The 16217-nt window shown below is 36.4% G+C and overlaps 1 protein-coding gene across 2 annotated transcripts in view; it reads right to left on the bottom strand.

The window, feature by feature from the left end:
- The window catches only part of LOC306849655 (PDZ and LIM domain protein 2-like), a 74665-nt gene that overhangs the window by 42107 nt on the left and 16341 nt on the right, over positions 1-16217 (bottom strand). For both annotated transcript variants that reach the window (XM_079384838.1, XM_079384839.1), the window contains exons 2-4: positions 9387-9518; positions 6450-6601; positions 297-360 (exon numbers count right to left, since the gene is read on the bottom strand). In XM_079384838.1, the coding sequence (XP_079240964.1) occupies positions 297-360; positions 6450-6601; positions 9387-9482 (312 nt within the window). In that variant the 5' untranslated portion in view covers positions 9483-9518. The remainder of the gene's footprint in view (positions 1-296; positions 361-6449; positions 6602-9386; positions 9519-16217) is intronic.

Genomic DNA, 16217 nt, shown 5'->3' with positions numbered 1-16217 from the left:
GTCTTCAGTGTCACATGATCCTTCAGAAATCATTCTAATGTACTGATTTGCTGCTCAAGACATTTACTATTATCAATGTTAAATATAGGTATCAAGTATCATTTTGAAACCTTTATTAAAATGATGTTAGTCTTTGCTTCAAACAAGATAAAATGCAGGGTCAGAAAAATAAATCTTAATTCAAAGGGAAAACTAAATAAAATTCATACAGATTAGAATGACATGAGGGTAAGTAAATGATGTCAGAACTGTCTTTTTTGCATAAACTTTCCCTTTAATATTTGCTTTTTACTGACCTGGAAGTGGCCAACCAGTTGTTCTGTGATTCCATTGGTCTGACCAGGAGTGGGAGGAGCAGGTCTGTGTGGAAAAAGTCAAACATTAGCACAAGACATTTTATTTTAGTATGCATATTAGCATATTCTTCTCCCTGTAACTTTAGTGCACTGTTAATCTGGGTCACTTTCTTTAAGCATGGCTTTATAAACTAGACAAATCTGGCATAAACCAGGAAACGCAAGCATGTTTTAGCAGTCATATACAGTATGTTGCTTTGATAAAGTAGCTGGATAAATAAAAACTTCCTTCAAAAGAAAATTATTTCTCATATTATCCTGAAACGTTTCAGCTACCAAGTAAATCGGACAGATTGACAAGCAGAAAGATCCCGACTGGAATCCCCTCAATACTGCCATTTATTTCCTCCGCTGGAACTGTGGATTGCAATGCATTTAACAAAATGCAGAAGGCTGACCGAATGTAAATTGTAAATGTAATGTAAATTGATGAAATCTGACAGAAAAAGACAACACAGTCTTGTTTAAATACATTAGCAGAACCCCTGACCAGGAAGAAGCACATGTCTGAAAATGTTTATTTATCTTAGAATGAATCCCTGGCATATGCTTACAGAAAGCTCTTTATAGCTTCATGAGGAAGGAATGCCACACAAAGGCCTGATTCAGAGCTGGTGCTCTACGTCTTCACGATACCTCAAATCAAACCAGGAAGGCTTTCCTTTATTCCTCAGGAAGCCAAGATCTCTTTGAAAAACTATTATTATTTTATTAATTGAATATTCTTTTATATAAACACCCACTGTGCTTGTAGTCTTTCATTTGTATAGGAAGAGAGAACGCTCACCAATTAAGGAAATAGGTTCACTCTGGCCATAAATGTAATCTGGTTTATTTGTTGAACTATTTCTGCTTCAAACTAAATTCAGTGTAGATGTTTGAAACACACTTCATTAAGAGTGATCTAACCAATCAGAGAGTTGATGTAGGCCAGAGAACTGGATGAGTCTTTCCAAATAAGCTCTTTTTCGCTGGCATTAATGAGATGTTTTACTGCGAGGCTTAAGCAGAGCATCCTCCTATCATTTTATTTTAAGGAGTCCTTGTTACACGTGTACTTACTATTATGATTAGTCGTCGTCGTGACGTATTGTCAAGTATGGTGACCCATACTCGAAATTGGTGCTCTGCGTTTAACCCATCCAAGTGCACACACACAGCAGTGAGTAGTGAACAAATGCACACACACACACACACACACACACCGTGAACACACACCCGGAGCAGTGGGCAGCCATGCTGCGGCGCCCGGGGAGCAGTTGGGGGTTCGGTGCCTTGCTCAAGGGCACCTCAGTCGTGGTATTGAGGGTGGAGAGAGCGCTGGACATTCACTCCCCCCACCTACAATCCCTGCTGGCCGGGGACTCGAACCCGCAACCTTTGGATTACGAGTCCAATTCTCTAACCATTAGGCCACGACTTCCCCCAATTACAATCAATTATGCATAATTACATGCAAGTAACCCTAAGCCAAACCATAATGCTAACCCTAACCATATAACAAATACATAACATGTAGTTAATTGCTATTACTCAGTACTTAAATGTAAAATTACACTAACAAGAAAACCTTAAAATAAAGTGCAACCCAAATGTCTCTGCCAAATTAATTGGTGATTATATAATATATACTGTATTGTATTATAATAGATTCACAAATGAAAACAACCTGAGGTAAAGCTTATCCATGTTATCTTTCGACTTGTGGCTCCTTATTTTTCTCATTACAAGACCATGGTTGGATGGGCAAAGAGAGACAATTAAGGTGAGAACGAGTTGTCTGTACATGGAGCTCTAGCAGAATGGGCATAAATTAGCAAATTAGCAGTTGATCAATGGCTTTCAAACACTTGATGCTTTTTGCACAAGCACTGACATGATTTAGGGTCTAGAATCCACCCAGTATTGTTTGGGCTTAACTATGGCGCGCATATATATATATATATACACATACATATACATACACAACACGAGTTGTGTACACAACTGTGCAAAAGTCTTAGGCCAATAGTATTTTCACCAACAAAAAAAAAAAGTCTGTTTAAAGTCAGTTATTTCTATCTTTTGCTGTAGTGTGTCAGTAGGAAATGGTTTACATTTCCAAACATTCATTTTGCTATTAATTGTAATAATCCAGTGAGATTTTTGTTTGCACAAGGAGTCTGACAACAGCCAGTGCTCCACACAGAGCTCTGAAATGACATGAAGAAACCAAACCAACTGAGACAGACTAAATCCTGAAGAACTGTGGCAACGTCTCCAAGAAGTGCACCTAGGGCAAAAGCTGCTTTAAATGCAAAGGGTGGTCACATCAAATGTTGATTTGATTTAGTTAATAGAAGTTATTTGATGAATAAAATGTATTTATGACATTATTTCTGAAAGCATTCTCACTTTACTGCATTTTTACACAAGCGCTAACATTTTTAACAGTACTGTAGCTGTGCAGGTAGGTTTCTTGAAGCGTCTTGGAGACGTTGCCACAGTTCTGGATTTAGTCCGTCTCAGTTTTTTCAGTTTTTGTCTGTCATTCCAGATGGACTGGATGAAGGTGAGATCAGATCTCCAAGTAATTAAATAGGGTTGAATGTTATGTATGTTAACAATAATTTGTCATTGTTTAAATGATTCAAACCTGAAAGAATGAGTAATTTCTATACCACTTGCGTCACTAGCAAAAAAGGTGATTGTTTCAGACCCCCACATTTCTCTGGCAGGGAAGTCCTGAGCCAATATTTGAGTCAGTGACTGCAAATCCAGTATTGGAGGTTAATTGCGTATAAAATAGACACAATTAATTCTCTTTGAGACTACTGACAGCTTTCTGCTACAAACTAAACCTAAAATGTTTTATGACAATCTGGTTGTAATGTCTGTTTTTATTTTGAGATAATCCAAGAACTATTAATTAATTCAGCAATTGAATACTTTACAAATGAAAGGTACTTTGTCGAATTTGATTATTTTCTTTACTTGGAGCTTGATGGATGCAAACCAAAAGACTATATATTGCCTATAACAAAAACACCTGCTTTACATTGTGTAACACTGTAAAGTTAAATACAAGAGACTCAAAGCAGTGATGCATTATAAACATGACTGAAGTTGTTGTACTGAGCTGATACATGCAAATCTGTGACAGCATAACTGAACATCATACAGATTCCAAAAACAGCTTCAATTATAATCAGCGCAGTCCATCTACACAAGTATCCATGGTTTCAGAGTTTTTAAAATTGCATCACGGATAGGAGTTAAAAATAGCATAGCAGATTTTTTTCAAGCACATCTATACTACAGACACATACAGTGATACCAACCCTATCGTTCTGTCAAACAATACTGTTGAGCTGCCAGATAAGATCAAACCAGAAAATAAAAAAAATCCTGTTCTAAACTGCTTTCACTCTGGTCGATACTCAATACCTCACTCAAAAAACTTGAGGAAATAATGCTTAAAAAGTGAGACACTTCTAAACTGACGTCATTGTGCTGTGTGCCCCTTTTAGTCCTCAATAAGGTCATCTGCAAAGACCGATTGTGGACACATCAGCCTCAGCTGAAGGTTTAGTGTGATATTGCTCCTCTGAGAAAAATGCATGAACTCTCAGCAAAATTCCCTGCAACAACTTCTTTATTACAACATGGTTTCCAGAGTGACTTCTCGTCTCGCGACAAGTACACTTTCATTCTTTGGAAGATGTTGCAGAGTCTCAATGCACCACATGTACTGCGGCATGCCAGCCATTTTTTCAACTCACTAGAGATTAAATCATTACAAAGTCTATATGAGAACGTCACAGAAAAATGTAGAAATAAAAAGAGAAAAGGACAGAAAAAAACATAAAACCACATGAGACGCACATCAAAGGCTCTTCACAAGCTGGAAAGTTCTCACAGGAGCCATTAATGCTCAATGCAAAGCAAAGCCAAGAGTTACTGATGACAGTAGAGACCATCTTAAAGACTTCATGATCAGCGTTGGGGAGTAACTAATCAATATTAGCAACGATACTAACAACATTTTTCAAACAGTGTACAGTAGCATTTCCAATTAAAAAAAATTTTTTCCAGCAATAGTGTTGTAGCATAAGTAAACAATACATGGCTGTTTTCAACAGCATACTGATTTGCACATGCAATTTTACTGCAGAAAAAAAACTGATAAATCAAACACTCTTTCTCTCATGTAGCACTGGAAAATCTGACTCACTCTAGTGAACTGCTTCACAAATTCAAAACAACTCAGATTCAAGTATGACATTTACATTTGAATGTCTTTGACTTTATATAATAATGACTTTGACGTTATATCAATCTGATAAAACTGCTAGTTGGTCACACTAGTTCTTTAGACAAATTCTTAACATACTGGCTAGGTTATAATGCAACTGGCCCCAGGTTTGATATACTAACTGGCTGCCACCGTTTTGTAAGAGGAAACACTTCACAAAACAGCTCAAGGAAACTCTCATTCATGCCAATAATTTTTCAGATTCTTCAAACTGAATTAGACACAAGTCAGCGTCCCTCCTCTATTACATACTGTAGGCACTTCTATTTGTAGATGGATTGTCCTGAAAACTAAAGGGTCAAGTAGACAGCAGGATACTTACATAACTCATAGACTAACATGAACTTAGAAGAGGGCAGACACACACCCTCTTCCTCCGAAACTGTGGGCTACAGTACACACACACAGAGCTAGAGTGCCATTGTGGGCCCAGTGTTGTTTATGGCTTGGTCAGAGACATGAGGTCAGAAGGGAAAAATGTACTCACATGGACACAGGGCTCAAAGTGCATGTGTGTGAGAGAGCAAATGTACTGTTCTGGCCAGAACAGTGCGTTTACTTGTGCTGACATATAAAGATGAGCAAAATTACAGGCTTTAACTAGCCAATGAGATGACTGAACAGGTAGTTGACTAATTGATTTAAATCAACTAAATCCTGTATAACTGGACTGGTTCATGAACTGGGGTTCATCAGACCTCGAGGTCTTTTAGAGAGTTTTTTCATTTAAAAACCGCTACTGTAGAAGCAGCACAACCACATGGAACAAATCTCTAGCTCCCTTAAACATTTAGTGGTTACACAATAAGGCAGAATAAGTCTCACCTTCTAAATAAAAGAACCAATTGACCTTTGCAAATAACCGCCCCCTTTAGTTACTTTTACTTAGTGTTTACAAGCCATGCGGCTCGCACACTGCACATGTTCTCATACAGTGAAAAATTCATTGCGGAGCAAAGAGGAAACAGACAACACGACAACAGACAAGACAGAGCAGGTTGTTTCTGGTATAAAACAAAGTCTCAGCTTTCAAATTTTGTAATTTAAGAAATTCAAACAATAAATAGCGTTGTAGTGACAGATCGCTGTAGGGCCTCGGTTAAAGCGGCACGTGAACCGATCATCTCTTCCTCTTTACTAGTTATAGCATGAAATAAACATGAATGAACATCATGTTTTTTGTTTTAATTGCAGAAAGACATCAATACAAAGCATTTTTCAAGTTCAAGTCCACTGACGTTAATCTACTCTCCTGACTGGTTTGTTTGTCAGACAAAAATGGCAGTTCTGCATTATGATTTGTCAGATCGCCTGTCAATCAAACTCTCGGCGAAGGGTCAATTGGTAAAGTCATTATATAATCACAGGTATCATGAGAAGCTCTGGATGCCATAGAAACAAGTCAGTGTCTCAAGATCTGCACTCAGTACTGAACATAAGCGTTGGCTTTTCCAACCTGAAATACATATTTTTAACTGTGTTTGAGTATAAGATACTATATTTACTGGAAAATTCATGTCAGATGTTATTGTTAGCTTGAAATAAGTTATTCAAATGTGAGTTTTTGGGATTTCAGTATTTCAGTACATAGTTCCCCACTAGTAGATAGAAAATGGTTTTGCAAAAATGGCTGCCTGGAGATATTGCAAATATGGCCACAAAGTTGTTTTCAATTTGTGTGAAATGTTTAAATTCTTGTATTTCATGACCATCACTGACATTTTCGACAAGTACTAATACAATTGCATCCATCTCTGAAAGACAAACAATGTAGATAAAGAAAACAGAGGCACCCTCACCTTTCTACGAGAAGTTGCAGCTGAGTCTTACAGCTCTTGATTTTGTTTTGTGCCTCTACGTTGAGCATCTCGCCAGTATTGAGTCCATTAATCTCCATGATGATGTCACCAGGCTGAAGACAGGCCATCTCTGCCTTACTGCCAGCATTCACCTTTAGACAAAAACATTCAGCCAATCAGAACTCAGCCACGTACAGTCTGCACCCCATTAAGAAAACCATTAAATTTAAGTTAACAGAGGTATTGTTTAACAAATATTAAAAATATCACAAAATTAAATTTTTTGCTACTACTTCAAAACAATTTGGTTTTCTGTGATGAATGGAACATTGTTTAACCAGTTCTGCTCATTTAAACTTTATGTTAGCTTGCTAACATAGATATGCTCTGTTGAATTTTTAGTAATGTTTATTGCTAAATGTTTATGTTTATCCATTTACTCAATTTATATTCCGACTAGTTTTAGTGTGCGAATGTAATTGCCAAAACATAGGACTGTTTCTAAACAGGTTTTCTGAACACTTTCTCATCGGTCATTTGGTTGAAAATTCCTGCCCCAAACTTGGTTGTGTCAATGTTGAAGTGTCAAACAGAGCAATGTTTTAATAACACCACAGACTTTTCTTGCGGCATCAACCCACCAATGGCTTACTTATAGTAGTTTTAAAGTTGGCAGGAATCTTAAAAACAACTAAACAAGGGCTGCTGTTAGTTGAGCAAAGCTTTGAATCGCCTCAAGACTCAAGAGTCAATAAGGCCACAACCTCATTAGTAGGAGAGGAGGAAAGCAACACCTCAGTCCGACTCAAAACACCCAAACAGCCCGGCACAGAGAGGCCCTGCAGACTGCTAGTCAGCTGTTGTTGTTGTTGTTGTTAGCTGAAAGCGAAGTGGCAGAGGTGCCATGTCTGAGGACCTGCTCGAGTGCCAATTAACTGTTGCTACAGAGACGCACAATGGAGCGCGTCTCATGTAATCAGAGTACGCCTCGCTTCACGCGGAGCACGACTATCCCCTCTGTGTCTGACTGTGGTGAAGACCTGAGAGACAGATGAGCGCTTACACTCATACTTCACTCCAGAATTTGAATTATGCAGTAACTCTCAGTGGTGTCAAGTAATATCTATGTAGATAATTTCTGAGGTTTGTCTCACACAACAGTGTCAAAACATGTGCATGCTTGAGGAATCATGGAGAGCCTAAAAGGGTGAATTCAGACAAAGCCAATAAAAAGAGGGAAGCACAAGATTGCTTCTACACTCTGACCTGTCTCTCCATGTGGCCCTTTGGAGCCCTGTTAAAAAAAACACCCCGTGCTGTTCTATTCTGTGGTTCTTACAACCCCTCTCAATACCAAAGGTCTCCTGCACTGCATGGACACCGTTAAGCACTCATTTTCCTCACATATTGGCTGTTGAGGGAACAACACAAGCATAGAAGTCTGAGACAGTGAAGTCCCTAAAGGGTAGTTCACACAAAAATGAAAACTGCATCAAGCACATTTGAGCTCACATTTACTATATTTGACTTTCAATGGAGAGACCGAAATCTCTCAGGGTACATTAAGATCAGCTTTAATTGTGTTTCAAAGAAAAATAAGACAAGACATCTTAGGGGCTTGGAACAACATGGGGATGAGTAAATGACAATTTTCAGTTTTTTGGTGAACTGTCCCTTTAATAGTGCATTGGAAACAGTGTGGTAATGGGAAACAATAAGGATAATGAGAGTCGTAAATTTGAAAATCTCAGTGTTCTAAAGCATGTTTGTGTTTAAATGCAATGGAATTCTGGGTTATAATGCAGATGTGACCAGGATCTGAAAGGAAAGGTTCCATTAGCTGCCTTTAATTAGAAACACTATGGTGTATTTCTGGATCACATGGAATTCGTTTTCATGAAATAAACTTTTTTTTTTTTTACGAGAGGAGCCGTTTTGGTTCAATTTGAAAACTGTCCCAAAGCCCATGAAAAACAAAAATAAATAGGTTCCAGACTAGGTGGCAGAAGTACAGCAGATCTTCTCAGCTGAAAACAGTCTCACACAACTGCCTGAGTGTTAAAAGCTTGAACTCAATAAAAAAATTAATTAAATCAATTGATTAACCTGTTTTGAGAGACCAGACTCGCACTAAATAAGTGTGAGCCCAACATTGTTTTTGTTTGTTTATAGTTTAATGCCATACCAGTTACCACAACTATATTCATGGTGTGAAAAAGAAAAACAATGAAAGATATAGACCTTATAAGATGTTTTTTCTTTATTTTTGATGATAATTCTAAAACTGGTTTCACTGGTTTTAATAAGGGTCAACTGAAAAGTAAAGAGTCCAAATGGAGTTCAAGAAGGATCTTCATCTATTAACAAAAATGTATGGGTTATTCTGGCGTGGACTGTAGATAATTTGGTCCCAGTGATTTTCAAAGTTTTTTTCTACCAACCACAGGATTGATTTTGTAAAGTTTATTGGGGTGTATGACGGAAAACTTTCTTGGATGTTTACAAGTTGTTGGCGATAATCGTTTGGATGAGTATGATATTTTTTCCTTTCTAGTTAGATCCATGGTTATGTTTGATTTTTTGTTATTTCAAGGGGAACCCAGTGATTCATGCTGTGCTTAAACCTAACTTTTATACATTGTTGCGAAAGTTCATATTCATATTTTCTATTATCCTAAAAAAGAGAATGGAGAATACCTGCAAGGAAGAAAAAAAAACAATAGCTTGACCATCTGCAATGCAATATAATAACCAGGAACTTCCTCTTTAATTATACAGGTCTTGTTTGGTTGAAGTAGTCAGGGAGACAGAGTGCAAAACAGTGTGTAATGGGAAAAGTCAGGTATGAGGCATCATTGCTTTAATCACTGATGCAAAAAACCAGGAGATGAACCATGTTCTGGACTGGTACTTTGGTTAATGGGGATGAAAACTTACCTTGGAAACCGTTATGGCCTTCTTGAAGTCTCGCCCTCCAGAAAGTCTGAATCCCCAGGGGGATGGGCCAACCAGGTTCACTTTAAATGGCATCATGTGACCACAGGCTGCTGCCCAATGCTCTCAGGAGTGCTATGAGAGGGAAAAAAAGGAGGAGTGTGAGAAGAGCCAAATAACCCACAGATGGAGAAAACGTCGGTCAAGTTTAATTTGACATCAAGCTGAAATGCCACAGATGTGTCTCATAGTTTCCACATCTCTGAGCCACTGGCTGCTGTTGAAAGGTAAACTGCCTTCACCTGCTCTTCAGAACACCTTTCATCAGATTCCACATGAATGCAACTCAAATCCACCGACACTGTAGCAATCAAGAATCATAGAGAGGTGCCACATGACTGACATTCCTGGAGAATGTTTTTAAACCTGTAGCACCCATAAGGAGAGCGAGAAATCACTTTAGATTCAGTTTGAGTTTCTTAACCCCCCAAAAAAATGTAGTTTAATATTTTCTTCAATATGTGACCCTGGACCACAAAACCAGTCTTAAGTCGCTGGGGTATATTTGTAGCAATAGACAAAAAAAACATTGTATGGGTCAAAATTATCGATTTTTCTTTTAAGCCAAAAATCATTAGGATATTAAGTAAAGATCATGTTCCATGAAGATATTTAGTGAATTTCTTACCGTAAATATATCAAAACTTAATTTTTGATAAGTAATATGCATTGCTAAGAACTCCATTTGGACAACTTTAAAGACGATTTTCTCCATTTAGATTTTTTTGCACCCTCAGATTCCAGATATTCAAATATTTGTATCTCGGCCAAATATTGTCCTATCCTAACAAACCATACACCAATGGAAAGCTTATTTATTCAGATGATGTATAAATCTCAATTTTGAAAAATTTACACTTAAGACTGGTTTTGTGATCCAGGGTCATATATTGATGATTAAAATTAGTGAAAGAAATTGTTAAAAGGATTATACTTGTGAACTAAGGAGCCATCATTTTGATCAAAAAGTCAGATGCAGTTGCAAAATGTTAAAAATATGGACATAGAATCCAGTTTAGAATTTGTAATTTAAACAGATAATTGGGTATAATCCATTTTAAATAACTAATTCACAGAAATTAAATCAAATGGTATTAAAACATTAACAATGGCATTTAAAATGTCTGACAACAACCGAGCTACTCAAAAATCTTAAGGTGGCCAAATAAAAGTGCATTAAAGCATTACAATATTCACAATGCTGGTACTTGAACAGCAACAAAGTAATATTGCAGCTATATCAAATATTTAAACAAATAGATAAACACCCAGCCATTGTGTAGATCTTAGTAATCTTGGACATTCATAATGCCGTGATGGTTCACTGTACCCACTTCAAATGCACTGAACCTCATTGAGACCATGGTAAATGGTGGTGCAAACATTTATTACTAACATATGTGCAGGCCAACGAGCACCGGTGTAAAAGACCCTAGAGTTTACCGAGACATCTGCTCCATACAAAAACCAAGCAGAACCACGACAAAGACCACCACAGGATGTATTAGTCAAGACAGCTTGCTTTTCAGACAAGTTTTGAGGCCAAAATCTCATGGCTTTAGTTGAACACAACTTTTGTTTTCACGATTTGCATTATTTCCCAGTCCCCTGCTCCCCATTCATTTCATGCATTCGCTCTACAATCACTGTAAATAAATGTAAAAAAAAAAAAAGTGTAAAATGCATATAAATTATTAAGTTTGTATGTACATTTATTGGTTTATTATACTTCAGTCTATCTGACAATTATTCCTTAAAACTAACTAGCTCCAAAAAAAATACAATAAATAAAAATGTAATTTACACACCCGTGTGTCGTTACAAATACGCACAATTTATGGAACATAAATAGATAAGTTACGCATGCAACCAAGACTCTGCTGGTCACTCTTTAACATGTAATTACGATAAATGGAGACTGACAATTTCAAGCATCAAAAAAGACAAACGCCCCATAAGTTTAATAAAAGTGATCTGTATGACTTGCATGTTATGTTCCGAGCCTTTTGAAATATACAGAGTACTAATAGCTTTGTGGATATAGACAATTTTGATGGCTTTAGAAGGCTTTTTGAAACTGAAAAGTTCCAGTCATCATTCATTGCAATTGCATGGAAAAGAACAACTGGTACATTATTCAACTAGCAATGCAAATGCATTGACTACGAGTGGGAGTGCAGACAGTGTTCTGTTGCCTGATACAGTTCTGTGTGTGTTTCAGTAAATGATAACAATTTTCATTTTTTGTGTGTTCTGTCCCTTTAAGGATACTGAAGACACCAATGAAGCCTTGGCCTGCAGCAACCTTGTAGAAGATCCCACTAAGCTGTTGATGAACTATTTACCTGACAACTAAAACATGCCTGGACTCTCTGGTGGAAACTTCAAAAATAAGAACAGTTCGCTGTCAGGATCAAGTGTCGTTTGAGAACCGGCTTTGTTTTCAGTCAGCACATGGGCTCTGGAATGTGATCTGTGATGTTTTACAGCTACTGTAAATATTTCAGATTAGAAATCTCAGATGTAAAATTACTGTTTTTGGGCGTGGGCAGTTTTTTTTTCCCTCTGATACTTAACTGAGGTTTACAGCCTTTATCGGCCCCTGTCAGTCGGCTTACTCACCGTGATTTGACCTTTGATAGTTTCAATGTACTTATGCAACAATGAGGGAAAAAAGCCACTGTTTACGCCTAGTCAAAAGACTCCAGTCATTTAAGGGCTGGTCCACCATACTCTTACATTTTCAGAACTATTTTCAGTCACATACTACTTCAGTCCTACTTTGGGAAGAGGAAAAAAGCCATTTGTTATATTGTACATTAGGGGCAGTATGACAAATCATGACATTTAATTCAATGGTAATATTTATCTGGAAATTCTATTGAAAATGTTTTGCATGTTAAACAGGCATTAGGTAATTCCCATTTTTTTACAAATTCAGGAATTAAATCAGTGATGCATGATATACTGGTACAATATTGATTATGGGCCTTTATTACAAATTTAGTTTTTTGTAATTTATTGGTATTTTATATTGAATATTTAATTATTCATGCTTATTTCTTATTTTTACATCTAAAGCTAACCTAAAGTTAATAGCAAACACTTGTTACTGTAAATATAACCTTCTGCAAATATCAATTAAATTCTTTTTTCATACATTATCATGCCTATTTTGGTTTAATTTTATTTAGACAAAATACTAATTTAAAATGAATGAACTTCTAATGTAAATTTATTTTTTATACTGCACATTGTCTAATTTGACTTATATTTAAACAAATGCAAGTTTATTTTTTTAGACAATAGTATTTTAATATTAATTATTTTTCATACGGTACATAATAATGCTATTATAATGCCAAGTCTTTTTTTAAAGACTTATTTAAATAAAATTAAATAAAATTGAGACAAAATAGTATCGAATTTTAATATGAATTAATTTCAATATAAAAAGTCATTTTCATACTGTTTATAATACGGTTTATTCATACTGTTAATTATTATGTTATGCCTAAATTGATTTATTTATTTTATTGTAATTTAAAATTTTAGATGAAATGGTATTAGAATTTTAATATCACGAAAATGTGTCATGAAATTTTATCATTAATATCCTTAAATTACATTCTTGGTCACAATCTAAAAGACAGTATAACTACTTCCTAAAACGTTTGAAAAACACCTCTCTTACAAACATTTTAGCATAATCTTAGCATAACCAGCTGACACCATTCACTCAGCATATAGCGTCATACCACCCAGCCTTACTGCACATATACAGTATATGTTTTGAAAAGACCAAATGGCTCATACACCCCTGATCATGAAGTAATTAAAGAAAGAACTTAAGGAATCTGCCCATGTAAACACTGTAGATAGGTCAGCGTCTGTGTCACGCTGTCCTGAATTTAATATCAATTGGAGAAAGTGTGTGAAAGCCTGAAATTGGCTCCATACACGGGACAAACAAATCCGCACGCTCTCATGTCTCTCCTACCCAGCGTGACCCAGTTGAGGCTACGGATGTCGTGGCTACATTCTTGGAGAGTTTGGTCCGAGGGAATGCAAATCTACCCCATCATTAGCTCTCCAGGCAATTAGCAGCCTTAACGATGCCTCTGTTCGGGAGGATCTCTTAATTACTGCAGCCTCTAGAGACCATTGCTGCTCTGCTGTTGAGTTTTTTTTTTTTTATGTAATCACAGAGGAGGCGGCAGCCACATTTCCCTCCACTCAGAACCTCAATTAATCCAGCATATTAGCGAGGATCCCGGCTGCTCTCATTAGCATCAGCCAAACAGAAAAGAACTACATTACTAGATTCACACAGAATCACTGCACTTCTATGTTTTTTTGCTCTGAATGAAGGGGAGAAATTCTGCCGAATTCATTTGAACATGGTAATCAAGCAGTAAGAAATATCAGTCGATGTCATTAAGTGCCTTGTTCCATTTACAGAAATGTTAGGCCCATTTGATAAAACCAATCCATTAGGATGGGATATGCATAGTGAATCATTATAGCTGTTTATTATCAGTTTCAGTTATTTTTCTTAATTAAACTATTGAGATATTAATAACTTGTCAATAAACAAACAAGCAGAGGAAAAATAAAAATGATCACTTATTCTGCAAGGATGCATTAAATTGATTAAAAGTGACATTTTAGGCAGCACACCCATTTTAACACTGATAAAAATGTGAAAAAAAAAGTTTTTTTTAAACAGCAAATCAGCAGATTATAATGATATCTGAAGGATCATGTGACACTGAAGACTGGAATAATAATACTGAAAATTCAGATCCTCGTCACAGGAATAAATTACATTTTAAAATATTAAAAGAGAACAGCTGTTTTACTGTGATAATATTTAACAATATTATTGTGTTTATTGCATTTGTCAACCTTTGTGAGAATCTTCTTTTAAACAAATCTTACAGAACAGATTTCAAACTCATGAACCATAGTGCATTTCTGAGCTGACCCAACAACAACAAAATGGTATGTAAACACAAATGTACAAAAGTTGGTCATCACCTTTTATTATTTATGAATCAATTTATACAATAGAGGTCGTTTCAAAGCAGATTTACAGTATTAAAAAGAAATGATCTACCAGCTGTTGCCAAACAGCAAGAAAACAAACCTTCACTGGACAGGACAGTCATTTTAATTAATTAACAAAACAAGATTTAAGCACCTGACTAATCCACAACAAACAACAATCAATAGTTTGGACCTGGTTCTTTTTCAGTTATTTTTTTTCATAATCAAGGGAAGGAAAGGCAGGGAGGGTACCTCTGCAAGATAAAAATAGACATTGTTCGGCTGACTGGGAAAGTGAAAGTATTTGCATCACTAAAATAAAAGGCAGGTTTAGGGGAGTCCATGTTTCCATGTTGACATTTGTTGGCGTTTGCCAAAAGACCATTAGCTTGAGTTCCTTTTGCTTCAGCGAGAGGAAACTTAAGGAGATGTGAGAACGGAAAACTGGCAAACTGGTCAACCGGTTTTACGCATTTAGATACATAGTAACGGCTGTGCAATGCTAACTGCACAGTAACACTGGATAAGCTGATCCTCTTGCTGTTCTTATTAACAAAGCGAAAGGAATCTGTGTTAGCCCGGCGTGATTGTTTCCTAACAACACACCTGACCTGCAGCTATTAGCTTTTTGTTTCTGTCAGCATCAGTCCATGACAAAGCTCACAGGTTAGGGCCATCAGGGACAGGTATTACTGGTTCAAACTGACCAACTTCCCCTCATCTTGCATGTTTTCATAATGACCAGTCTCATGATATTTTTATTTCAAATGAGGCATGCTGTTATGATATAATACAATAATAAATTGAAATACCTCAGAACTGTAAGAATGGCATGCAAACTATTACAGGAACTAGATTCTGATGAAAAGCCAGTAATCCAGGATCTGAATGGAATGAGTGGTGTTGATGTGAATGTGAGTCAAGGCTTTAAGAGTTGAATCAGTTCTGCACTGGAATAAATTATATTCTAGAATGAATATGGAAATTAAAATGAAAACCAAAACTAAAGCCGCATGATTCTGAATAAAAACAAATAAAAATAAAAGATTCTAAAAAAAAAAAAATTGTGCAAAAAGTCAATGTAAACAAAGTTAAAGTTTACATAAAATATTTAGCTTTCACCAATTTAAGGTAGTATGTCAGACTTAATAGTAACATCAGACATTTCCTTAAAAAAAAAAAAAAAGTCAAGGTTTCTGTTATCAGTTCTGTTTCTTATATTTTCAACCCATTTTGTCGTTCATAGTTAAGTTTAATGGCGTTTTGACTTAAATTGCAATGGTTGCAAACTTTAGTGCAGCCCTAAATCAAATTTCTCAAGCCCCAGCTATCAACCAATGTCTCTAGGTCTGTATTGTGAAAACAACCTTTTACACTCACAAACCCAAAATATTCTGAGCAGGAATTGGCCAGGGCTGAGAGATTGTCAAAAAATGTGTGTAGTTACAACCGTTTCACATCCAAGTGAGGGGGTGTTGGTGTCTGTGAAAGAGAGAACGCATAAAGCTGCCTTTTTTGTACGGTACATTAGCACTCAGTTTAAACTTGAGAAGGTCAGAGGATTTCTGAGAAAAGGCTAAAGAGCCAGTGAAACTTGACAAGCCAAACATAAGATTTTAGCACCTATCACTACAAAGAAAGCTTGAGGATAGTGACACGATACAAGCTCACAAAACCTGTTGAGAAGTCATTTCACACTGAACGCAAAAGAAAATGTTGTTTTTA

This window comes from Barbus barbus (assembly GCF_936440315.1).
Source record: "Barbus barbus genome assembly, chromosome: 29".
NCBI lineage: Eukaryota > Metazoa > Chordata > Actinopteri > Cypriniformes > Cyprinidae > Barbus > Barbus barbus.
The sequence above is the reverse complement of the archived record's forward strand: the minus strand, read 5'-3'. Positions and strand labels throughout refer to the sequence as shown.